This window comes from Panthera uncia, chromosome X, assembly GCF_023721935.1.
Source record: "Panthera uncia isolate 11264 chromosome X, Puncia_PCG_1.0, whole genome shotgun sequence".
In the NCBI taxonomy this organism is placed as follows: Eukaryota; Metazoa; Chordata; class Mammalia; order Carnivora; family Felidae; genus Panthera; species Panthera uncia.
Genome location: NC_064817.1, coordinates 118,395,297 through 118,421,818, shown reverse-complemented (window position 1 = coordinate 118,421,818; position 26,522 = coordinate 118,395,297). Strand labels below are relative to the sequence as shown.

The 26,522-nt window shown below is 43.1% G+C and overlaps 1 protein-coding gene and 1 non-coding gene across 2 annotated transcripts in view; one reads left to right on the top strand and one right to left on the bottom strand.

Moving 5' to 3' along the window:
• The window catches only part of MTM1 (myotubularin 1), a 97,293-nt gene extending 73,923 nt beyond the window's left edge, over positions 1-23,370 (bottom strand). The window contains exons 1-2 of the mRNA XM_049644431.1: positions 23,301-23,370; positions 209-281 (exon numbers count right to left, since the gene is read on the bottom strand). Coding sequence (XP_049500388.1) covers positions 209-271 — 63 coding nt within the window. The 5' untranslated portion in view covers positions 272-281; positions 23,301-23,370. The remainder of the gene's footprint in view (positions 1-208; positions 282-23,300) is intronic.
• On the top strand, positions 14,385-14,490 carry LOC125932415 (U6 spliceosomal RNA). Its single transcript, XR_007460588.1, has one exon. It is a non-coding gene; the product is annotated as a U6 spliceosomal RNA (small nuclear RNA).
• Positions 23,371-26,522: the final 3,152 nt, after the last annotated feature.

Genomic DNA, 26,522 nt, shown 5'->3' with positions numbered 1-26,522 from the left:
AATGCAAAACTTAACATATAAACAGCATTCTGTCTTTTCTGGAACAAGGTAGGATAGCATATAAAACCACATATATTCAAGAATTCACACTATGTGAATGAATAATGAAATTAATAATTCAATAAGCCTGAAATGACCACCTAGTATGCAAATATAAGAAGAGAAATGCAGAAAAAGAGGCACAAATAAAGCTGAAAACACAACTTACCCTCTTAATAGACTCATTCTCCAAGGAGTGTGAATTATATTTAGAAGTCGGTGCAGAAGCCATTCTGGAAACTCTAACAACAACAAAAAAGACAACATTCAATATCAACTGAATTTGTATGCAATGTCCAACAATAAGGCACCTGAGATTGGAGTATTGCAACTGAAAACCAAAGGACTCTGCTCTCCAGGCCCCATTTCCATAGTAGTCTCCCCAATGGGAACGAGACACATGAGGGACTAAGCACAGCACAGGTCACGTGGAAGAGCTCCAACAAAGGTACAGGGAGCTGGGGAAGAAAAGGGCAGCTAAGTGTACTTGGGGGAGCACAGTGGGAGACATTACACATACTCCCAGAATTGTTATCCATAGCATTCAAATTGTCATCTCAAAAAAACACCATGTTTAGTAATCGTGCAACAGGCCTCAAATCTCTACACTTCTTAATTTTTACAGATAATTTAGAAGCAGCCAAGCAGAGTGGTAAAAAAGGTAGACAATTGAACCCTCACACTTCTTTAGCCTTTAAGAATTCTGTCTTCTCCAAATTGAGGCAATTTAAAGTGGCATGGATTTGATGGAAATCAAATTAGCGACATTTGATTTGATCAGTGTTTTCCAGGGAAAGTTTATACTTCATTTAAATAATGCATATTCATCACAATTCAGACTTAAATGAAAGCATCGTATTCAGAACACACAATATTGTTTTAATGCGAGGATTTAGATTTGTGAAGACTACAGCCACAGTAGGAAACTAAGCAATGCTTTAGTTATTTTCCTTCTCAAAGTGAGTAACACAGAGAGATACACATGAAGTCACTGGGAGGTGAACCACATCAACTAGGGGGCTGCAGATATTTATGGGATCTTTCTGTGAGGCTCATTAAAAAAGCAACCACTCACTAACAAAACCTGGCACGGCAAGTATTAACACACCTTGGCACAAAACCTAGTGATTTGGTAGCTGCACAGTGCTGGTTACGGTCAAGAAGCAAGGACCAAGAGAGGTGACAAAGATGCAGGTAAGGGTAACCACCAGGATAAAGATGCAGGAATGGCTACGTGAGGACAATAATCCAAAATTACGACTGCCAGCCTTCCCCCACTGGAGTTCAGGCCACCAAAGGCAAGGATGGGGTCCATCTGGGTCATGGCTGCATCCTGGCACACACTTGGCACTCCTATTTGGTCAATGAGTGATTATGTACAAAATACACAATATTGTGAAACATCATAATGGGGTGAGCTTGTTTACTGGTTTACCAAATCCTACAACAGTGGAACTACAGAACTACCCTGAGGCTTGAAAGTAATTACGGCAAAATAAAATGCTTCTTTATAAACTTAAACCTGAAAGTATTAAGAGGTAGCACAATCTAAAATTAGAAATAGCTTTTTAGAAAGATCAATGTGTAATTCTGAAATGAGTGAAATTCAGATAAAACAGTTTAGAAAAAAATAGCTTTGAAAGACCTAACCTCAAGTTCAAATCCAAGCAAAATAACTCATTATCTCAGAGAAGCAGAATGGATGAGATAGACTAGCGAGAGCAAGTCAGACATTTTTCTGCCCTGAAATTATTCTACGCACTAAACAAGATTATGTACTTGGGGGATTTTCTCCAGTTAGATATAAAACTACTTTTTAATCAGATACTATAATATTTAAAATACTTTACTAATATAGGTCAATGTTTTCAAATAAAGTTAAATTATTACTGTCAATATAAGAAATTTAAAATGCTGGGTTACACAGTCAATTCAGTCTTCACTTTCCTGTTCATGTTTGTAAATCATAAAAGAAAAGAGGAGTATTCCTATTTTATTCAGTCCTCATTAAGAAAAAAAAAAAAATCTTCAATTTAAAATGAAGTAGGGGTGCCTGGGTGGCTCAGTCGGCTGGGCGTCCGACTTCAGCTCAGGTCATGATCTCGCGGTCCGTGAGTTTGAGCCCCATGTCGGGCTCTGTGCTGACAGCTCAGAGCCTGGAGCCTGCTTCCGATTCTGTGTCTCCCTCTCTCTGGCCCTCCCCCACTCACACTCTGTCTCACTCTCTCTCTCAAAAATAAATAAACATTAAAAAAAATTTTTTTTGATGAAGTAAATACAGGGGTGCCTGGGTGGTTCAATCGGTTGAGCATCCATCTGACTTTGGCTCGGGTCATGATCTAGAGGTTCATGAATTCAAGCCCTACATCTGGCTCACCGATTCAGATCCTCTGTCCTTCCCTCCCCTCCGTTCTCTGCCCCTCCCTAACTCATGCGCGTGTGTGTGTACTCTCTCTTTCAAAAATAAACATTTAAAAAATACATAAAAATAAAATGGATTAAATACAACAGAGGAAAATTTCCTCCTCGTTTCTAACTATCTTACTGAGCTACAACAACTCACTACATGACTCACCCCTTTCAAGCGTACAACCAAGTGGCTGCTTGGTTTTTAGTATATCTGGAATTGCGCAGCCATCACCACCACCAACTCTAGAACATTCTCATCACAGAGAAACTCTGTATCCATTAGTCATGTATCACTCCCCATTCCCCCTGCCCCTAAGCTACCACAAACCTGCTTTCTAGCTCTATAGATATGCCCATTTAGGACATTTTTTGTAAGGAATCAAATACAGTTCGTCCTTAAACAACACAGGTTTGAACAGTGTGGGTCCACTCACACACGGATTTTTCAGTCGAATGAGTACTATAAATGTATTTTCTCTTATGACTCCCTTAATATTTTCTCTAGCTTACTTTATTGTAAGAATACAGTATATATAATATACAACATACAAAATATGTTAATCAACTTTATGTTATCAATAAGGCTTCCAAATTAACAGTAGGGTAGCAGTAGTTAAGCTTTTGCATAGTCAAAACCCATATGTGGCTTTTTAAATGCATGGGGGGTTGATACCCATAACCCCCAAGTTGTTCAAGAGTCAACTGTAATATGTCTAAAGTCATTTTTAGAGTCACACAGAAACTACTACTATTAAAAGCTGGATCAAGCCCAAATCTGAGAAATCCAATGGTCCAAGTAACATGGGTCAGTTCCATGAGGTTCGCTTTAAAATCTCATCAGTGAACCTCTCTGTTGAATGGTTCCAATTGATCCCTGAAATGCAGAGAAGCTGGAACAGCACGATGTTGGAGAGCACAGTTATTGGAGCCAACTCCATTCAAATCCTGATTCTGCAACTCACTGACGTGGGGCGGGTTACTTAACTTCTCAGGACTTTGGCTGCTATGACCTCTATTTTTTTTTTTTTTTTTTTTTTGCAGCATAGATGGGCAAAATGAATGCATGAATACATACAACAGGCTCAGAAGAATGTTCTAGTATATACATTAACAAATTATTACCATTTTTTCAATTATGAAAGGATACTTCTTGAATGCTGACATCACAAAAAAGTATGCTACAAATTAGTCCTGACCCTGTAAATACTAGCTAGAAAGTTAACTAACACAGGGATAGTGCATGGCTGGCGGTGACCTAGTTATAAAGCTTTTCTTTAAAAAGTACATGAAAATACCCTTTTGGTTATATTTTGTTCCAGACACCCAAAGATTGAGGTTCACTCCTTTTTATTAAAAAAAAAAAAAACAACAAAACATTGAATTTGGGCTACCCTGGCTTTAAAGTAAAAAATGAAGCTTAATCCCTGTATCTATTTATATCTATATCTACACACACACACACACACACACACACACACACACACACACACACTACAGGAATCTAACCAGAGGTGGGCATCTCTCACTTTTGATCCTGAAAACAACTTTTGTCATACATTCAGCCCAATCCTCTCTGAGGACAGAGAAGATGTCCAGAAGAGCCTCGAGGGCGTGTGTCAGTGGCAGGGCCTAGGCCTCTGGACTAACACTGCAGTGTCCTTTCCACTCAGAGAAAAGTGCTTCTAAGTGGTCCCCATTTTGAAAGAAACCAGGTTGGGTGTCACTGGTACCAATCTCAGCAGAAAAGGAGTTTGAGACTAAGAAGTAGTTAAGACTCAACTCATGTAGGCAAGCAATCTGAGGCCCCCTAACCCCTTCACATAAAGCTACATAAAGGAGGCATTATTTAATATATCAAATGTAAAAGTCACAACACGGCCTTAACTGAGTCCCTCTTCACAAATTCAAGACAACTAAACTCATGGTGTCACTCTCTCTGTCCCCCTACCCTGTCTCTCTCACCTCTCTTCCCCCTCTCCGTCTGTCTCCCCCTCTTCGCTTCCTCTATCAGTCTATTCTCCCTACCACTTACCACCTTTCACATAATCTGTTGTTAGTGTCTACCTTCCCCCACCAGAATACAAGCCACCCCCCAGATGGGGATTCTGGTCTGTTTTACTTACTTGTTAAATAAATGACCTGGGCAATAAAGACTTAGCCAAAGAACCAAACCGTCATTCACCCAATATTCCATTTAAGCCAGAAATCGATACAAACTTAAAAGGGTGGAACCAACAGTTGGCTCATCAGGATATTCAAGGCGGATGACTCTGGGCAGTGGAAGGGCAACATTAACTTATGCTGCTCTGAAGCAGCTTGCACCACAAAGAACTAGAGCCCTACCAGCCCACACTAGACACTTTTCCTGTGAGACACACTTCCAATTCAGGTACAGAAACCTCTTCCACCAGACCCTGCTTCCAGACTAAGGATCTGCTGCCCTCTCTGTTGCATATGAAAAACAGGATTCCACAAATAAATAGATTCCACAAATAAATATTCCACAAATAAATAAACAGATTTTTTTAAAAATCTAAAAAGGGGCGCCTGGGAGGCTCAGTTGGTTAAGTGTCCGACTTCAGCTCAGGTCATGATCTCACAGCTCATGAGTTTGAGCCCTGCATCGGGCTCTGTGCTGACAGCTCAGAGCCTGGAGCCTGCTTTGGATTCTGTCTCTCCCTCTCTTTCTGCCCCTCCCCCACTCACACTCTGGCTCTGTCTCTCTCCTCCAAAAATAAGCAAACATTAAAAAAATCTAACAGAATTAGAAAATAGTTTTGACCTCCACCTCACAGGGCCTTTGCGAGCAAAATCTAAACTCCAAGAGGAGTTCTAACTCCCGTGGTCACGTGATTGGAGATCAATGGCCCTCAATTAGTGGTCTATGCAAACTTTCCATGTACAGTGACAAAGTGCATACGGGCCTTCTCTTTGGATTTTACTCAATGTGCTTTCGTACTCTGTGCTGACGTGTAAATGAAGTGTAAAGATAGTCTTTCTCTGGAGGCTCCTTTGAAAGTTGTAGAAAGCTACTCAGTCTGAAAACCCACTTCTAAAGCCTGCCAGTGAGCAAGAAGCTGTGCGTAAGCAGCCTCTGGGTCCAGAATTACAAGTCTTTCTGAAGGCACTCTCTTTACTTGGAAGTCTGCTTTGGAAAAAAAGGCCAAATACTTAGGGCAGTGGTGCTCAATACCACTAGATCCAATCCTCTCTTTGTTATTAAAGCAAATTCATGCAAAGGCCCTTTGCTAGTCTGAAATGAAAATCATACATACTACCAATCTAAACACAATTTCAAAAAATAATCAATATAGTGCCTCAACTCCAGTGTAAAGGAGAAACAAAAGGACAGTGATTTATAATAATGTATTTTTCTTTTAAAAAAATTGTTAATGTATTTTTCAACACATTACACTAAAAATAAAAACACCCCCCCATTTCCAATTTGACCTCTAGGGGGAGTGTCACCCCCAATGAGAACCACTCAAGCATTCCATTAGGTACCCGGAGTGCCTGTAAACACAGGATTTACTAAATTAACTTCTTCTGATTTTTGCATTGAAGTTCCTTTCACTGTAGACCACCTAGGAGGCAAGAAAATAAAAATGATGCCTTGAGAAACCACTCTGTACAAAAGAGAAATGTTTGTATCCTAGCCAATTTGAGACCAGGTACACCATCAATTCAAGTTCCATATGTGCTCAACCCACAGGGAAACAAATGATGGTCCGTAAAACTAGGAGTTTCATTTTTATACATCTTCCTTTGCACAGGGGTTGGCAAACTTTTTCTACAAAGGGACAGATAGTAAATATTTTAGGCTTTGTGGGCAATACGGACTCTGTTGCAGCTACTAAACTGTGTGTTGTAGCACTAAAACAGCAAAAGGCAGGTTCACCTCACTGGCAAAGTCAGTAGAGCATGCGACTCTTGATCTGGAGGTGTGAGTTCAAGCCCGACGTTGGGTGTTGAGCTTACTTTAAAAAAAAAAAAAAACAAACAGTAAAAGTCTATACAGAAATGAACGGGTGTGCCTGTATTCCAGTAAGATTTTATTTACAAAAACAAGCTGTCACCCTTCTGCCTTAAACTATTAAAATAAATGATTTCCAAATGAACTTTCTTCACCCCAATGACAATCATGTCCTTTTAAGCTAAAATAGAAGCTGTTACTCCCAATTTGTAGCTTATACCTTATAAAAATGCACTATGACCAGCTGCAAAACTGGGTGCTACAGTTGAAAAAAGGGATTCTGTACTCAGACCAGCTTGTGTTTCAAACCCCAATGTTGTCACTTGATTAATAGTAACAGCTCTGCACTGTTGGACAAACTACAGTTCCCAGTCTGTGAAATGGGCATGATACTACCACAGCAGATGGCAAAACAGAGGCACTCAAATACCAAGTTCCCCCTCCTACAGAGATGCTTTGATGAACTCTAAGTCATTCCGCAAGCTGGTGCTAATACACTTGGCTGGATTTTCCATAAAATATATGATGTCTAACACTGCCTATGCACTCTGCATACACACCTTCTAAGATGACCCATCTCATCTTGGCAAGGCTCTGAATAGCCTTAAAGCATGCATACTTACATTAAAAGAGAGAGAGAGAGACAAAACCAAAACACTGGACTCCTGGCCCAGGTTAACTTTCCACAGGATCCCTAACATGGAGACCTTGCCTCATCACCTTCTATTCTGGATCAAGGATGTAGAAATATGTTAGATGTTTCTAGTAAATCTAATTGTGTTTATTCTGCAACAGTGCCCACCCATCAAAGCAAGTGGCTTATTGTCCAAATAGACACACACAACACATATGCACCACAGCTCAATTTGTCTCAGCCACATCAAATCTCAGGGCTCCAGGGGCTTCGTTTTGATGATTCTTCTTTGGAAATTATAAAATGTTAAACAGGGGTGCCTGGCTGGCTCAGTAGGTAGAGCACGTAACTCTCCGGCTTGTAAGTTTGAGCCCCACATTGGGTATAGAGATTACTTAAAAATAAAATCTTAAAAACTAATAATAAAAATAAAATGTTATCTATTTCATTTAGAATCTCATTCTTTGTAGCCCTTTGATATTTACTATTCATTTTAGAGATCACGATACACTTACTTCTATTTCTTTAAATGCTGCAAGGACCTCTGGCTATAAGCAATGTAATTCAGATCCGGTGTTGAATGCTTTTTGAATCATTCTTTCCAGCAGTTAGTGATGGATTTGAGCTGATCCACTCACCCTATTACACGGTCCCCTCGTGACAAATGGCACATCTTCAAGGCAGCTGATTGGCTTCAGTGGCATGAGCTGTGGCCATGGAACAAGGTAACCCTAGCAATGCTCCCTGAATTGAAATTGGTATGCTACATAAACCCTTCAAAAAGTCAGCTACCATCAGGTTAACTTTTCTGATGCTAAAAGGCTACCTAGTAATATTACATACATTTAAACAAATCATTAAATCCACCAATGGATTTTGTAACCATCAAATACCTGCCAGTAAACAGAGTTTTAAAATAGGAACAAGATCAAGTTCCCCATCCACTTGCCAGTTCCCAAACTCATGAACCCAGCTGATGTGCTCTATGATAAAACTGCATTTTGTCAAACTATCTTACCCTGTGAGAAACCACTGCAAAAAGTCCATTTGAAATTTATAAGTGAAAAGTACCTTCTTAGGCAAACATTAAGATAGTAGTTGTTGAAAGGAAGAGTAAACTCATGGAAACAGTCACCACTAGGGTAGCAACGAAGGCGCCAGTCCAGAACATCTCCTTACTTTCCAAGGACCTTCTCAGAATGGCATTCCTGACAAAGATTCCTCCAACTGGAATTAGTGGGGAAGGGGGAGGAACAGAAAGGAACTGAAAAGCAGATGTGCAGTTTCTAGAAAAACAGAGAGAGGATTAGAGGCCAGAGATGGATAATTGGTGAAAATAGAGGCAAATCAGCCCTTTGAGATGAAATCTCCGGGTACTCAACACTCTAATTCGAGCAGCAAGGAGGGAAAATGCAAAATAACGGATAGCTGTCTGAGTTTCCTGGGGCTACTCTAGCGAAGTACCACAAACTGGATAGCCTACAAGAGAAATTTCTTCCCTTCCCGTTCTGGAGGCTAGGAGCCTGAAAACACAGTATGTGCAGGGCCATGCTTCTCTGAAGGCACTGGGGGACGGGCCTTCCTTGCCTCTTCCCAGCTTCTGGCGGTGGCTGGCAGTCTTTGGCAGTCCTCGGCTTGTACCTGTACCACTCCAAGCTCGGTCACATAGAGCTGCCCCTATGTGTCTGTGTCTTAGTGCAGTGTTCTCCTCTCTACTAAGGATATCGGTTGTATTGGATTAAGGGCCCACCCTACTCCAGTACAATCTCAACTAGTTACATCTAGGATGACCCTATTTCAAAGGAAGGTCCCATTATGAGGCACTGGGGGCTAGGCCTACCAGCGTATCTTTTTGGGGGGCAAAATCCAACAGGTAACAGGCAAGAGGTTAGCTGAAGAAATTAACAACCTACAAAATGATCATGTCAACATATGGTTGCATTCAGAACAATTTAGTTTGTCAATCCATCCATAAGCATTCACTGAACACTGATTAAATTAACCAGCACTAAAATATTAATATAGCTTCTGAGAAGAAATAATGAAATGACACCAAGCCAATCATTTCTGAGAAACTCCTTGCTCAGCATATGTAATTATTTAAGCCTATTTCTTTTAATATGAAATTTATTGTCAAATTGGTTTCCATACAACACCCAGTGCTCATCCCAACAGGTGCTCTCCTCAATGCCCATCACCCACCCTCCCCTCCCTCCCACCCCCCCATCAACACTCAGTTTGTTCTCAGTTTTTAAGAGTCTCTTATGTTTTGGCTCCCTCCCTCGCTAACCTTTTTTTTTTTCCTTCCCCACCCCCATGGTCTTCTGTTAAGTTTCTCAGGATCCACGTAAGAGTGAAAACATATGGTATCTGTCTTTCTCTGTATGACTTATTTCACTTAGCATAACACTCTCCAGTTCCATCCACGTTGCTACAAAAGGCCGTATTTCATTCTTTCTCATTGCCACGTAGTATTCCATTGTGTATATAAACCACAATTTCTTTATCCATTCAACAGTTGATGGACATTTAGGCTCTTTTCATAATTTTATTTAAGCCTATTTCCAAAGAGATCCAAAATCAGTCAATAAATCTATACTAGACAACTAATCTGGACCACGGCGTGAAATTCCAAAAAGAAACTGAGATGGGTCTTCAAGGAACTAGCAACTGAGTTGGGGAGATGAACAAATATAAGTTAACTGGCAATAAAGACAACAAATAGGTAGAAGTTAAACAGTAATAAAGATAATCATACAAGTGATACTGTATAGTTAAAAAAACAAAAGAGAACATGTACTCATGGGTAATGAGCATGGCTTCATTTTACTGACCCTCCACTATGTGCCAAGCATTGTCCTAAGCAAGATGAACTCATTCAATCCCCACCCCCCCCCAACAACCTTATAAGGCAACTGCTAGGACTATATTCATACGAAAACACACAACCCCAAGGAGCAGAAAGGTTAAACAATGTGTCCACGAAGAACCGTCAAAGTCGGAATTCAAACCCAGTCAGTAGGACCCTCTTGTGCACTAACAGATATTTGTCGCTCTAGTAGATGATCAAATGAAAAATGAGGAATGCCTCATGCTTACACAGCTGAACAAAAAAGGTTTTTTTTGAATTCCATCTCTATGTGATAAAATCAGATGGTCACAAACAGGAACTCTAGCCTTCATTTCACAGACGAGTAAACAAATAGTGCCTCTTCTCCCCAAATCCACGTCTGGGAGGCAAGGAACCAGTACATTCCTTCTTGTCTGCCCACTGTTAAGATTACTTTGTATCATGGAAGAGTCTTTGCAAACTATATCAGAAAGATGGGAAAACTTCATTATTGGTGGATAGAAATAGAATAAATATCCCATGAGGTACAACTGTGATGTAAGGAGGCCTCTGTTAAGATGCCTATCAGAACATACTTGGCTAGAGGAGTTCTTCAAAGCAGTCCATTTTGGTGGTGTGCACTTTGTCCAATAACACTACCGCCAACCAAAGTATTCTTCCTATTCTTTTGAAACTGCCTTTAGAGTTTTTAGAGCTACATAAGACATCATCCCATAAATTTTACCATATCTCAGTTTTTCAGTGAATACCAATGCTTCCCACAATACAGGTGCCCACTTGCTCTAATAGATGAGCCTCAAAATTATTTTGGTCTAAAGTCAAATTTTAAGTCCTCACTCAAGGATTTGACACCATTGAGGATATTTTTTTTTTAAGGTGCCTGAATGCAATTCGAAACAAGAGTTCCAAACATGAGCTGGACAGTTTTGGAGTTTCCTGTCCCTTCTCTACATGGTCCAGAAGGAGAAAGCAGTGAGGTTCGCAAATGTTGCCAACCGCTGCCAATGCCGGGCCTGATGAATCTTTATTAGTCCTAATTTACAAGAGCAGGTTGACCTTGGAGGTTAGCAGAGACCAGCAGCAGGACTAGTTAGCCTGCCCCACAGGCAGTCTGCCAGCAGTTGAAAGGAGTGTCCAAAGGGTCGTCCAAAGATTGGCATCGTCATATGCTTTGGAGACTCAGAAAGAGAAAGGCTTGCAGTGACCCACTGTAATTAGGACTGACTGCCAGAGTACGGCAAAGAGTCCTAAACACGCTGGCCAACCAGCCTAGCTCTACAAGAAGGCAAAGGGCTGAACACGTGAACACACACACTTCTAAAACTTGGCACTATCAGCAGGGAGAATGCTTTCATACATGTGAGAAAATAATCTCAGGAAAAAGGCAGAACTAAAAAGGGCAAAGAGATGAAGAGGAACCCAAACCAGTGTCAAAAGGATGGCAAAGAAAGAGAAGATGAATGTGGCAGAGAATTTCCATGGCTTGTGAAGGAGCAATATATGATGCTCCATAGAAGAATAAAAAACTCTCCACACTCCAGATAGAAATTCTGTTATCAACACTAGGAGGAAAAGCTGGAGAGTGGTGGTTGGTGATGGATAGGAATGCAGTGATACGTAGCATCAACAAGGCTATTCATGAGGTATACTAGCTTCCTAAAGATTGTATCTGAGACATGGCTTCTACCCACACAGTTCAACATCTAATCATCGTTAAAAAAAATAGGGATAAAAAAAAAAAAAAACCCCAAGCAAACAAGGAAGGGGCGGGGGCGCGTAGGGGGGGGGGGAGGGGGGGGGGACTATAGCTCTATAGCTGATATCATACTTAATGATGAAAGATGGAACGCTTTCCCACTAAGTATGGGAACAAGGCAAGGACAGTTGCTCTTGCTGCCTGCATATTCCATAGCTCTTAGAGATCCTAGCAAGTTTAATAAGGCAAGAAATAAAAGGCAGAACACGTTGGAAGAAGTAAAACTGTATTTGCAGACATGATCATATATGCAAAAAATCCTAAGAACGCCATAGAAAAACTATTAGAACTGGTAAGTAAATTTAGTAAGGTTGCAGGATATACAGGTCAAAATAAAAATTAATTGTATTTGTATTGCTAGCAATGAACAAATGGACATTAAAGTGTAAAAATATTATGTGCATAATATAAAAAATGAACTCTTTAGGGTCACATTTAATAAAATGTGTACAAGATTCATGCAAGGGAAACTATAAAACACTGCTGAGATAAATTAAAGAAACCTAAATACATGGAGATACATATCATGCTCAAGGACCAGAAGGCTCAATATTCTTATGATGTCAATGTTGATCTAGAGATTTGATGCCATCCCTGTCAAATCTCAATGGGCTTTGTTGTAGAAACTGACAAGACGATTCTGAAATTTATATGGAAAGGCAAAGGACCGAGAATAGCCAAAACCACCTTGAAGAGGGAAAAAATAAGTTGGAGTACCTCCACTGTCCAATTTACAGACTTACTAAAAATGCCTCAGTAATCAAGACAGTGTGATACTAGCAAGACTAAGTTTGCCTGCCCAACAGGCAGTTTGCAGTAATAGAGAAGTGTGCAAAGAGATTGCCAAAGATTAACTTCAGAATTAGACCCATCTTTTGGAGGTCCCAGCAATGGTCAATTGATTTCCAACAAAGGTACCAAGGTAGTTCAATGGGAAAGGATAGTCTTTTCCACCAATGATGCTGGAATAATTTGATATCCATATGGAAAAATAAGTGAGTCTGGACCCTTCACACAATATACAAAACAACTTGAAATGAAGAAGTATTAGTTTTATATTGCTACATAACAAACTCAGTAGCTGTAAACAACACACAATTATCTTGCAGTTTCCGTGGGTCATGGGTCAGGAGTCTGGGTACAACTTAGCTGGATTCTCTCCTCAAGGTCTCACAAGGCTGTAAACTCAAGGGAAAGGGGTTACACAGGATATGAACCCTCAGGTGGAGAGGGGACGGACACAAAAGAGCTAAACATAAGAGCTAAAACTACAAGTCCTAGTGGGAGACACAGGAGAAAGCCTTTGTGAACTTAGGTTAGGCAAAGATTTCTTAGAACACAAAAACATAAACTGTAAGGGAAAAAAAAAAGATAAACCTGACTTCATCAAAATTAAAACCACTGCTCTTTCAAAGGCACAATTAAGAAAATGAAAGGGTAAGCTACAGATTGGGAGAAAGTACTTGCAAATCACATATCTCATAAAGGTCTTGTATCCAAAATATATAAAGAAGTCTTATAATTTAACAAGACAGACAATCCAATAAGAAACAGGCAAAAGATTTGAGCAGACACTCCACCAAAGAAGATGTACAAATGGCCAATAAGCCCATGAAGAAACACTCACCATCGTTAGACATCAGGAATATGCAAATTAAAACCACAGTGAGCTACCATTACACAGCCACTAGAATGGCTACAATTTAACCAGATGGACAATAACAGGATGATGAGGATATGGCCCAAGCAGAACTGTCATGCTTCGCTTTGCCAGCAGGAATGCAAATTGGCACAAGCACTTTGGTAAATAGTTGGGTCAGTTTCTTGTAAAGTTAAACATACACTAAGCATACTGCCCAGCAATGCCACACCTAACTATTTACACAAATGAAAACATCGAGTCCACACAAAGACTCATAAGCAAATGTTCATAGCAGCTTTATTCATAATGGCCAAAAACTTAAGTCAACTCACATGTTCATCAACTAGTGAATAAACAAATCACTGTGGAACACTGCTCAACAACAGAAAGTCACCAACTATGGATACCTGAGACAACATGAATTAATTTGAAAAGCATTATGCTAAGACAAAAAAGCCAACCACAAAATACTGTATAAACCTACCCTCAACACATCTCAAAGAACTACTAGTATTCAGGTCACAATCTCTGACCATAATACAGTTAAGTTAGAAATAAGTTTTAAAAATACCTAAAAAAATGTACTTGTAGGGGTGCCTAGGTGGCTCAGTCAATTAAGCATCCAACTTTGGCTCAGGTCATGATCTCGCATTTCGTGAGTTCAAGCCCTACATTGGGCTCTCTGCTCTCAGCTTAGAGCTCGCATCAGATATTCTGTCCCACTCACTCTCTGCCCCTCCCCTGCTCAGTCTCTCTCTCTCTCTCTCAAATAAATAAACATTTTTTAAATGTATTTGTAAATTTAAAAAGACACTTCTAAACCCACAGGTGAATGAAATAATCACAATGGAAATTAGAATATACTAGAACTAAATAAAAATTCTATGTTTTGAAATATCCAAACCACAGAATAAGTCCAAACAGAGGACAAAACGAAGAAAAGAGTGATGTCCAGGATATATTTTAAGTGACAAAAACAAGAGGCTGAATAGTGTACACAGTATGCTTTTTGGGTGTGAGAGGGGAAATGCAAATATGTGTGTGCACGCACTTGCTCAAATTTGCAAAAGGAACAGAAGAATGCTCGCTTTGGCAGCACATAAACTAAAATTGGAATGATACAGAGAAGATTAGCATGGCCCCTGCACAGGATGATACACAAATTAGTGAAGCATTTCATAAAAGAAAAAAGAAAGAAACAGAAAAGGAAACTAAAAACTATAATATCAATTACCTGAGATGGGGGATAGAAACAGCATGTCCAGCAAGAGACAGGGATGTAAGTACGGCTTTTTGGAATAAACTCTGATGTAAATTTGACTTTAAAATGATATAAAGTTTTTACTCATTAAAAATTAATCAGAAAGAAACTGGGGAATGTCATTACGTTCATTCATTTCTACATCCTAACAAACATCATACTACATAACCACAACTGACAAACCTGTGGTAAGACTAAGAAAAAAAGAGAGAAGGCACAAACAATGTTAAAACTTAAGAATGTGGGCACCTGGGTAGCTCAGTCAGTTAAGCGTCTGACTTCAGCTCAGGTCATGATCTCACAGTTTGTGGGTTTGAGCCTCACATCAGGCTCTGTGCTCACAGCACAGAGCTTGTGTGGGATTTTTTTCTCTCTCTCTCTCCAACCCCTCACCCCACCGCGTCCCTCCCTGACTCACACTTTTCTCTCTCAAAATATAAATAAACCAAAGAAAAAAAAAAGATTTAAGAATGAAAAGACAGACATAACCACAGAAATGGCATATATTAACTGGTAGTTTAATATCTTCCCACTCCAGGGGCTCAGTCAGTTGAGCATCTGACTTTGGCTCAAGTCATGATTTCACAGTTCGTGGGGTTGAGCCCCACATCTCGCTTTGAGCTGAAAGTGCGGAGCCTGCTTGGGGGGAATCTCTGTCTCCCTCTCTCTTTCTGACCGTTGCTTCACACACTTGCTCTCTCTCTCAAAAATAAACATTAAAAAAATTTTTTCTTTAAATCTTCCCACTCCAAATATACCAGGCCCAGGTGGTTCTAGGGGTAAATTCTACCAAACACTGGAGAAACGGTGGCACCTGGGTGACTCAGTCAGTTGAGCATCCGGCTCTTGATTTCGACTCAGGTCATGATCGTGCGATCAAGCCTTGAGTCAGGCTCCACACGTGGAGCATGTTAAGATTTCTCTCTCTCTCTCTCTCTCTCTCTCTCTCTCTCTCTCTCTCTTAAAAATAAAAAAATAGAAAAAGAAAAAGAAACACAACTCCAATCTCACACAAAGTTCCAGAGAACAGAAAAAGGTAATACTCTCACTCACTTTACAAGGCTAGCAAAGTGATACTAGATCAAGTACAGGAAAGCAAAATCTCCCTCTCAAATACAGATGTCAAAATCCTGAAGAAAATATTAACCAATCCAATCCAGCAGAAAGAAACACGCTGGTTTCACGCCAGCAGGCAAACTGGTTAATGCTACATTATATTAGGCAATCCTTTAAAATACCTCCATCACCTTAACAGGTTTCAAGAGGAAAATCACATAGCTCTGTAAAGGCAGAAAAGGGGTTTGATAACAGTCAACATCCACATAGCCCAAAACAGAGGTGCGCTAGAAGTGCGCCTACATAAAACATAAACTAAACACTTTACGGTGGAGTGTGGAAAACATCATGCCTTCTCAAATACAGCTCCTGGGCCCCACCCCAAACCCACCGAATCAGAAACTCCAGGCTTGTTGCCAGTGAACTTGTAGTTTGGGAAACGCCCTCAGGTGTTTGTCAGGCGGACGGCTACCTAACGTCAAAGGGCCGGGGACAGAGCCACAGAGGTGCGGCATCAACTGAAGCTGGCTCTCCCGACCCGCCAGACCCAGTGAGTCAGATCTGCGTCCCAGCCCGAAGTGCAGGTGATTCTAAGCACGCTCAGTGTGCCGGAGACACACTCCCATAACAGCTGCTCTCAAGCCGACCTGCACGCCGAGCAATGCATGTCCCGGGGAGGGGGGCTGGGTGGCTCAGTCGATTAAGCAAACGACTCTTGATCTCAGTTCAGGTCATGATCTCGAGGTTCATAAGATCAAGCCCCAGGTCAGGCTGCGCGCTGGCAGCGGAGCCTGCTTGCGATTCTCTCCCTCTCTCTCTGCTTTCTCCCATTCATTCTCTCTCTCTCAAAATAAACTTTTTTTTTAAAGCCTGTTTGATTAAGTACATCTGAACATCTGTGGGTGGAGCCTGGGCAGCAGGTCGTTAAAGTTCCCAGGTGATTCTAATGAGCAGCCAGCGTGGCAAGGAAACTTCTATTTAGCCGAGTCCACACCCTTTAGGATGAGCCAGAGAAGAAGGGTGGAATCCATGAGTTCTTTGAAGATACCCTCAAGAAAAAAGCCTGCATTTCACTCATATACCAAGGGCGAGTTCTTCATACCACTTACCAAGCCGAAACGGAGAAGAGAACTGTCTTGAACAAAGTTGTGACAAAGTTGTGGGATGTTGTGAGGATTCATACGGGATGTACGTAATCACAAGGGGCAAAGGGCTTGGCACAGGTTACAACACGGATCGTGAATGCAAGTTTATTACTGAGGCGACCACGGCTCTAACTGCTCTTCAGGCATCGACAGCAAATCAAGGCCAAAATGTATCTCTCGAAGCTGTGCTGTCCAATGCGGGGGCCGCTAAGTACATGCAGCTCCTGAACACTTGAAATGTGCCTAGTCCAAATGGAGGGGTGGCAGAAATATAAATACATGCCAGGCCTCAACACCTTCGTACAAAGGGGAGGGGAACATCTCACTAATACTTATACTGATTACATGTGGAAATGATAATATTTTGGATATACTAGGTTAAATACATTATAAAAATCAACTTCATCTGTTCCTTTTTTAATGCGGCTACTAGGAAAATGGATTACACATGTGGCTCAAATTATCTTTCTAATGGACCACAAGGTCTCAAAGGATCAGGGGGAAGCCGGGATGTGAGCTACTAGTTAAACTGGCCTTCTCAAACTTTAATTTACAAACAGATCACCAAAGGCTGTCATCAAAATGCAGACTCTAGGTGTAGATGGGGGGGGGGGTACTGAAATTCTACATTGCTCTTGGGCTCCTAGGAGCTGAGGAACAGCAGGAGCATCAGGACAATTTTTTATCAACAAGGAAAAACTGTTCTGTGGCATAGAAGGGACGGCAACCTCTGGAGAAATGATCATGCCCTGTCAGAGTTGAAAACGGTGAAGAAAGGAAATGGCCAGCAGGGTTGCACTCAGCCTCAACCTTAAAAACTCAGTTGTTAGGCCTCACGGCAAGAGCTGCAAAGAGGTGAGGGCCAAATCCAATTGCCCTCCGTCTAGGGACTTACTTTCTCTCTCAGATTTGGAACCATCAGTGTCTGCAAGGAACACTTCAGGACCAGAAAGCTCAAAATGGAATCTCGACTGAGGTTTCTCATATCCTGCCTGACACATGACTAGCGTCAACGGCACTGTCCTCCTACGGTGTGGCTCGTCCCTGTTACCTTGACCCACCTACTACTGACAAGCCATGGCTGGGGGTCACTGCCATGGGATACGTATCTTCTTTTAGCAAAACAGCTCAGGCCAATTCCAGGACTGCTGGAACAAACCCTGACAGCACAGCCCTTGTTCTAAGTCCCCACCTAAGTCATCTCGGGGCCATAAAGGAACTAAAGGCTCAGCCAAGGGCAATTTAAGCACCACCATCTGATGCCACGAATCCCCTCTGTGACCCACCTGTGCCTCGAAGCTCCCATGAAGGGGAAAACATGGCGCCGGGACATAGCAGCGCGTTCCATTTCAAGAGGCTCCGGGAAACAGCGCTTCCTTTTCCCAGAAAGCCCAAGGGCACAATGTAGATATGTAACAATTATCACAAGCTAAAGAAAGGATATCACGGTGTTGTCAAGGTTTTCAGGCAAGGGCATAAGAAAGGAATGAGTTACAAACAAATTACTTTTATTTTTACTTTTAATTATTACCCTTCAACTTCCCATACCCCTCCCCACCCCCCAAAATGTACCAACAAGCAAAGCAAAAATGAACCTAAACTCAAACTGCTTGCGACAGTAGTCCAAAAATCCAGAGGCTGGGAATGTAATGTGTGAGACCTCTCCCATCACTGGACTCAAAGAACTTTCTTATTCATTTGCTAATCAACCACGGTGGGGGGGGGGGGGAAGGCTCAGCATGAGCTCCCTTCCATCGTGCAGTGGGGGTGGGGGGAGATATGGATATGGTCTCTATACATACAACCCGATTTGTTGAAATGAACACATCCAAACAACTCTGAACTACCCCTCCACTTGTCCAGTTCAAGTCAAAGAGTGTTTTCTAAATGTCTACTGTGTGTAGAGGGCCATGTTAGGTTTCACCTGCCCAGGAAAAAAAACGTCTCCAACCTCAGCCCCAACTTTCAGCACAAGCTTGGAAGATGGAACAAGTGATATTGAAATATTCAGGTACTACGTATCAAAACAGAGTTGCAGCTCAGCAACACTGGACGAACCTAAGTACATGACATTTCAAAGAGCTACTTATAATAGAGTCCTTCCAGGATCCTGAGAAACAACTTCAAATAACAAGAACAGAGCACTAAGCCCCAGTTCTGTTGGAAAATGAAGGCAGCAGGGACCCGGAGCACAATCAATGCCCTGGATGTCTTCTCACCCTAACCCCTGGAGTGAGAGCATCCAGGCTACTGTGGATGGAGGAGCTCCACAGGGCCGCAGGCTGCACTGAGGGGCTAATGGAAGGTGTCGATTTGAAAAACGAAAGATTTTCACTCCGAAATACTTCAGAAAAAAGCAGGCAATATTCCCTGATGCAGAGATCGCTTGCTGTTGCCCTGTGATTGTTGGCTATACAGTACTACCGTCTTGGGAATAAATAAAATGGAAGCTCACAAGGTGTGCCAATGGCTTCAGGTCCATTTGAGAGAGGCAATGAAACACCCACATTTTTCAATGCTAACAAAAGAGGGAAAGCAAGGCAGAGGCCACACCTACAGCCATGGGGCAGGTGGGCCAACAACAGGAGGGACGCTGCTCTCTTACACCAGTTCTCCAAACAGTGACAGCTTATATAACACATGAAAGCAATAATAATGCTGCACAGCCTATGAAGGGTACTGTTGTACATGTGATTCTCTGCAAAGTTCTGGAAGCTTGGTAGGGATCACAGCTCTATCATACAAATGGAAGAGGCTGCAGCAGTGAGGTAAAATGACGTATCTGGTGTCACAGAGTTAAGACGTGGCAGAAACGGGACTTGAACCCAGCTTCTGGAATCCAGACTCAGGAAGCTTTCGGCCACCTCACACAAAGGGCTCCTTTATCACCCCTCACTCCTCAGGTAGAAACAGAAAGTGCTAGTGCGTGATGCCAATGTTCTAAAGAGGTGCCTGCTAAAGAGGTGTTCTAAAGGAACCTTTTAAGGTTCCTTTCCTTAAAAGGAAAAGGATGAGACTGTCCAGGTGCTCAGATGGAAAAATACATTGTAAACATTTAACATGAAAAACCATCCTCCAACTACAGGATGGCAACTGGATCTCACCCGACTAACTCCAACTGGGTCTCCTGGTACCCTCTTGCTTTCCAAGCAGAGCAACTGGAAGAAGGCCACTCTTGTTCTAATCATGTTTGTAGAAACAGACAAAATGTGGCCTCGAGTAATTTCTGAGTCCAAACACTGACGGGAACTTCACACTGCAAGAACTGTGGATACCGCTGCCAATATCACCTGAAACTAAAAGCTCGAGTCACCCACAAAATGCTAAGAAATGTCTAGAAAAATAAAATCACGCTTATTTGATGTCCAAAAGTTTATTAGGACATGTCTAGAATCATTTCTTTATCTTTCAAAGAAAATAAGACACTATTCTAAGCACTTAACATAGATTATCACTCAGTCTAGACAACAGCCCTTTGAGGAAGGTGCTATCAGTATTATTTTCATTTTACAGATAAGGACACTAAGGCACAGGCATAAGTAACTCACCCAAAATCACACAGGTAATATTAGAGCCAGGATTCAAATCCAGAGTCAATACCTCGTAGGCAAATGACAGCCCCAGCCCCTGCCCCTCCCCCATCTGCCAAAAAAGAATAATGAACTGAGAAACTAGAAAATAAAGAAAGCAGAACTTCAAAGAGGTCAGAAGCAGGGAAGGGAAATTACTAAAGAATAATGAAAACAAACTCTTATTCTTCTATAAAACTGAAAAAACTTTAGAAATAACAAGAAACTCTGGCCTTTGAAATCCTTTGGCCACCAGTTCAAAATGTCGCCTACTAAGCCTTGAAGAGGCTCTGCTTTTCTTATTTTGGAGCCCTCAATAAGAGCAAGAACCACATGTTCCTTCAGTGGTTTTTAAAGTAACTACATTTTGTTAATCCTCCTTTCATTTTGGAACAAAGAATATTTGAGTATTTTTTTTTTGTGACTTCAGCCATTTTTCAGAACCTGTAAGAATGAAAAATTTGCTTTCAAGCCATTGAACATACAGACTAGGAGAGAACTGAAAAGGTACAAACAGATGAACTTGTAGAGTAAGCTATCACGAATGCCATTTTACTAGCACTTTAGGGTTTTTTTTAAATTTTTTTAAATGTTTATTTGTTTTTGAGAGAGAGACAGAATGTGACTGCGGGAAGGGCAGAGACAGAGGGAGACACAGAATTTGAAGCAGGCTCCAGGCTCTGAGCTGCCCACACAGAGCCCAATGTGGGGCTCAAACTCACAAACCATGAGATCATGACCTGAGCTGAAGTCGGATGATTAACTGACTCAGCCACCCAGGCACCCCACTAGCACTTTAGTTTTTAAGACGTTGAATGCTTCTTTACTCTAGAGCTAACATCAAAATGAACTCTTTTCTTTAAAAACCATACAACCCAAAGATTGCGGATCATTTCAGATAGTAGGTTCTCTGTACAAACCAAAGGGCAAGAAGAGAAATTCTTGTGTAAGGTAGCCTGAGGCAGGCTGACACTGGCATGAAATCAACAAGGAATACTGACCTCAGCAGAGCCTTCTGTAGCTAGAGTAAGGTAACTACTGAGATAGCAAGGGATTCAAAGACCACCCCCCTAGGTGTTTGAAAGCACGGTTTGCATGTAAGAGAAAAAATGCAAGTAAAAATGAGGCCGTGATGAATTTAGGATCCAAGAGGCAATCGCTAGAAAAATGATGACTCCACGGAATCTCTTTTAGACAGATTTACTTTTGGATTTGATTATTTACTTTAATGGAGCAGCAGCTGACACTCAAAAACTAACAATTCAATGTAATTCCCAAGTCACTCTCAAACATGCCAGCCTGTTTTATTGACATAGAGTTTGGGAGTTCTATTTTTCTGCATAGTGCTCATCTCCACTAGAAAATGTATCGTTTACTTTTTTTTTATTGTCCTCTTCCCCACACATAAGCTCTGTAAAGCTTCATCAGTAGTACTGTCTGCTGTCTTCTCAGTGCTTGGGACACTGTAGGCACACTATGGGCTTTCTGGGTTTGATGGGTAAATGAAGCCACTGAGAACTTGATAACTATATGTTATAACTTTAAGGTAAGGAGACCAATCATTTAATAGCCAGAATCTAAAAGCCCCAATGAATGTTCTGTACTTTCAAGCACCTGGGGAGGCTGCTATGCACTGGCAGCACCACTGGTTGGAATCTACTCCATGGAGTGGAATCTCTCAAGGGTAGATCTGGTTTAGTGAAACAGCCAAAAGTCACTGGATCAAATCTGGTAATAAGAGATCATGCCCAAAACATATGTTGGATGAAAGCAAAGTGTGTCTATAAAGTAACAAGCCTGATTGTCTCATTTGGCTGGTAAACTCGTTTTGAAGGGAATTCAAAATGGTTTGAACTATAGCAAAATCACTGGCTCAGTCTCAAGATTCTAAGGTGGACACTCTACAAAAAACAAAACTAAGCTGTGATAAAAAGTACCCAGGTTAGACGCCAAGATACTCCCTAGAGACCTGACTTGTGATATTAGCTTTGCCGTTAGGTTGCCCCAAATCCTGGGTCACATTAAACAGCGTTACCCTCTCTGGGCCTCAGTTTCCCCATCCTAGAAACTAACTACTATGAACTTCAAGGTCCCAGTCAATTCTAACATTCCATGGTTCCATTCTTGTGAAGGTCTAGTATGTCTATTTAAAAGCCAGTCACAATTCACTCCGCCCCATACTTCGTATGTGTCTATAAAGCCCATAATATAATCTTTGCAGCAGATTCATTTCATATTTGCTTAGGCAAAGACTAAAATTAGTTTTCACTTCCTGAGCGCAGCAAAAGACAGTTAAGGGAGGAAACCCGGCAAAGGGCGCTTGCTTGCTCTTGCCTGTGCATACTTCCGACTGCGTATCAGGGAACTAACCGTTCCTTCTCAGATCTTCTCTCAACTGTTGCAAAAGCAAATAAACCTCCCGTGCGTGACACAGAAACTCTGTTCGAGAGCGCCCACCGAGGCTTCCCGGACAGCACCGGGCTGCGGCCGCTCCGCAGGACCCGCGGGGGATGCGGCGGGCACTCACCCGAGGCGGACGGCCAAGGCGAGGACCAGCCGAGGCGCGTCGCCGGGGAGGCAGGACGGCCGCCCAGCGCGCTCGCCGCCACAGGACGGGGAAGCAAAGTCCGGGGAGCGGCCGCGACGCCCCCAGCGTTTCCCCTCGGCCCCGATTCCCGTCCCGACCTTCGCCCGTCGCCAGCCCGGGACCTTGGGCGGGGAGAACGGGAGGAAGCCGGAGGCACCTGCCTGCGGCTCACCGGCCTCACTCAGCCCTGGCTGGCGGGGACAGCGAGGCGCTCGGGCGACAACCCCCCCCCCCCCCGCCACCTACGCCCGCGGGTGCTGCGAGAATACGCGGGACCCGTCGGCCCGGGGAGTCCCAACTTCCTCCTCCCGCCCACCTCCCCCCCAGGTCCCCGCAGCACCCGGCTCGGAGCCAGGCCAGAAGCGAGCGCTCACCCACCTCGGGCTCCGGGCGCCACCGCCGTTGCCAGGCTGCTTCGCTCCCGGGCCCCGCTCCGCCCCCTCCAGGGCCCGCCCCCTGCGGCCTCTCCGCCCCTGGCCACCGCCCGCCGCCCTCCTCCGTGCGTCGGTTGGCGGGTGTGCGTCACGTGACATGGCTGAGGCGGGTGGAAGGCGCCTGGAGAGCCTTGAGAGCCACCCTGAGAGGCGGGCTCTTTACCCGGGAGGCTGCTGGGAAGCCCTCTTTGAAAGGCCCGGCGCTTGGAGGCATCTGGGAGTTGTAGTTCTAAATACGATGCCAGTGGGCAAGGCCCAGATACTAGGGGCCGCCCCAGCAGGGGAAGTTGGAGTAGCAGCCCGGCAGAGGCCGCTGGGAAGCGTAGTCCCAGGACTCCTCTGTGTCCCATTGTTTTTTTCCAATAAAGGGGAAATCCAGAAGGAAAACTCTAGATAAAACTTTAGAGGATGTCACTAAATTGAACTGATATTGGGTACATAGAGTTGGCTGCGTGAAGTTGAGATACTACAAGGGGGAAAAAAAAAAAATTTCACTGACTCTGGCCCAGAATCTGCAATTCACAAACCAAATGAACAGCTGAGGTGTGTACTTCATGCCGTGCCAGTATCTTTCCAAGAACTCTCTTGAGACTTAGTGAAAGGAAACATTTAAGGACAAAGTTCCTTCTGCTTTTTTAAGGTTAGGGACGGGCGACCATTAACACAGTAAAAAGAAAGGAAAAGAAAAAAAAAAAACAGAAGCAAGACAACTTCAGGAAAAGAATTCTGTGTGTCATCAAATAAACCAAACTTAATAGGACACATTGAAGAACAGGAGTAAAATTCCTCATGCTACGTAATAATTACTAATATATAATATATATACATCAACACTTCATGTAAATGATGGTAAACAGGATCCCTTCAACATCTTTTTCCTCTTATATTTGTTAGTACTCCAGCATCTAAACACAATTGTTTTACCTGATACTAGTATGTGTATTTTCATATGTATCTATATACAGTCATAAGTCACTATGTACATTAAACGCACTACACACACACACACACACACACACACACACACATTAACCCTACTGAAGAGTCCAGACTTCTTACATGAGTAACAAGTCCCTTCAGACTCAACCCACCTACTCTCCCAATGTGCCTCTTCTCTCTCCTCGCCCCAAATTCTGGTCTAGTCACAGAGAACTTCTTTCTATTCTCTGGATGCACCATGTTCTTTCCTCCTTCCAGCCCTTTACACTTGCTGTTTCTTTCTCCTGCATTGGCCAAACTCCTGGAAGGGCAGCAGAATAGCACTTGTTCCCGGGCCAGGAAGAATTAGCTCTCCCAGAGTCCTTTTCATCACGCTGATGTCATCATTTGCTTACATGTCAGCCTGCCAACTCCCCTCCCCAGACTGTGAACTTCTTTGAATCACATTCACTTTTGTACTGGGTTTCAAAAAGTGCTCAGTAAATGCTTCTTGATTGCATGCATTGCACGCCAGAGAGGCTGCCTGGTGGGTTACTGAATAATCTGAGTCTTGAAGCAGAGGGATCGGGGAAAACGCCATGGAGAGAGGGCAGCAGCTCGGTGCGAGACCTTGCATACAGTTGGCTGAAACCCTTTGTTCAACCAGGGGATGGGGGTTACAGAGCAAGAACACTCCTCCTCCTAAAGAGGTTAACCCAGCTCCAGCTCTGAAGGATACAGCCCAGGTAGAAAGGGCCAGTAAAGATCAGTCTCTGGCCTGTGGGATGTAGAGTGACCCTTGCCTCAGTGTAGGTGCGAGGATCAAGTGAAGGGGGGAGGGCACTTGGAAAACTGTAAACATGGAGCACTACTGGGGAGCAACCACCTCATCTTGGGTGAGGTCACTGTATTCTTGACCCAGTCCTGCTCTCAGGCTGGAGCTGCATCTCGTAGTTCAAAGTATGTGTGTATCTGTGTGTGTGTTGGGGGTTCTTCAGGCTTCCCTGCATTTTACACACACACACACACACACACACACACACACACACACCAAATGCAGAGGAGCCTGTCAGTAGACAGCTGGCTCTGAGACACTAGGGAGGGAGCAGCAATGCATGTGACATTAAGGCTGATAACCTTCCTGGGTAGTACACAGTGCACCCATCTCCCCACCTAGGCCCTCTGGCGTTGGCTAGGGCACAGGCTGGAGGTGCCTCCTGTCCTCTGGGGCCTTATCCTGTTCTCTGAAGTTAGGGCAAATGGAGCATGCAGGCCCCAGGATGAGTCTATGTTGATCCCACTTCTACAGTCCTCAGTGGGAAGCAGGTCTGAGAAGGGAAAATTCCTGTTCCCTTAGTGTCCTCACACACGGGCCCAGTGCTGGTGCTCTGACCTCCCAGTCCCCACCCCTGCTGTAGGCTGGGGACTGCAACCACCTGGTTCTACCAGGTTCAAGCCCAGGGTGGAGGAGAGTGGAGGAAGGGAAGGGGCATTCTTATAGAAGGAGAAGGCTGTTGGTCTTGGGAAAGTTACTTCTGATCATTAGCGGCTTCCTCTGAAAAAAGGAATCAAATGCCAATTCTCACGGTTACTGTGTCCTAGCACAGTAAGAACAGAGGAGAATGTGCTGTCTAGAATGTCAAGGCAGCAGTGTTCCTGAGCTGCCAGGTTGTGGCTGATAGGAAGAGAGGTGGGAGAAGGCAGGAGCAAGCCCCTGGGCATTCCAGCTCCTTCCTTTGTTTGTTAGGTGTGTGACTTTGGGGCAGTACATCTCTTTCAACCTCAATTTCCTCATCTGGGAAATGGGGACATTAGTATCTACATTATAAGCTTATTGTAAGTGATTCTACCCACGGCCCCCTCACCTCTGCTCTTTATTAAAAAGTAGCCATGGGGCGCCTGGGTGGCTGAGTCGGTTAAGTGACTGACTGTTGACTTCAGCTCAGATCATGATCTCACAGTTTCTGAGTTCCAGCCCCACATCAGGCTCTGTGCTGACAGCATGGAGCCTGCTTGGGATTCTGTCTCCTCTCCCTTTGCCCCTCCCCGACTCATGTTCTCTCTCTCTCTTTCTCTTTCAAAAATGAATAAACTTAAAAAATAGTAGCCTGAGCAAGGGCACCTGTGTGGCTCAGTCGGTTGAGTGTCCAACTCTTGATTTCAGCTCAGGTCATGATCTCAAGGTTGTGAGATCAAGCCCTGAGTCAGGCTCCGCACTGGACATAGAACCTGCTTAAGATTCTCTCTC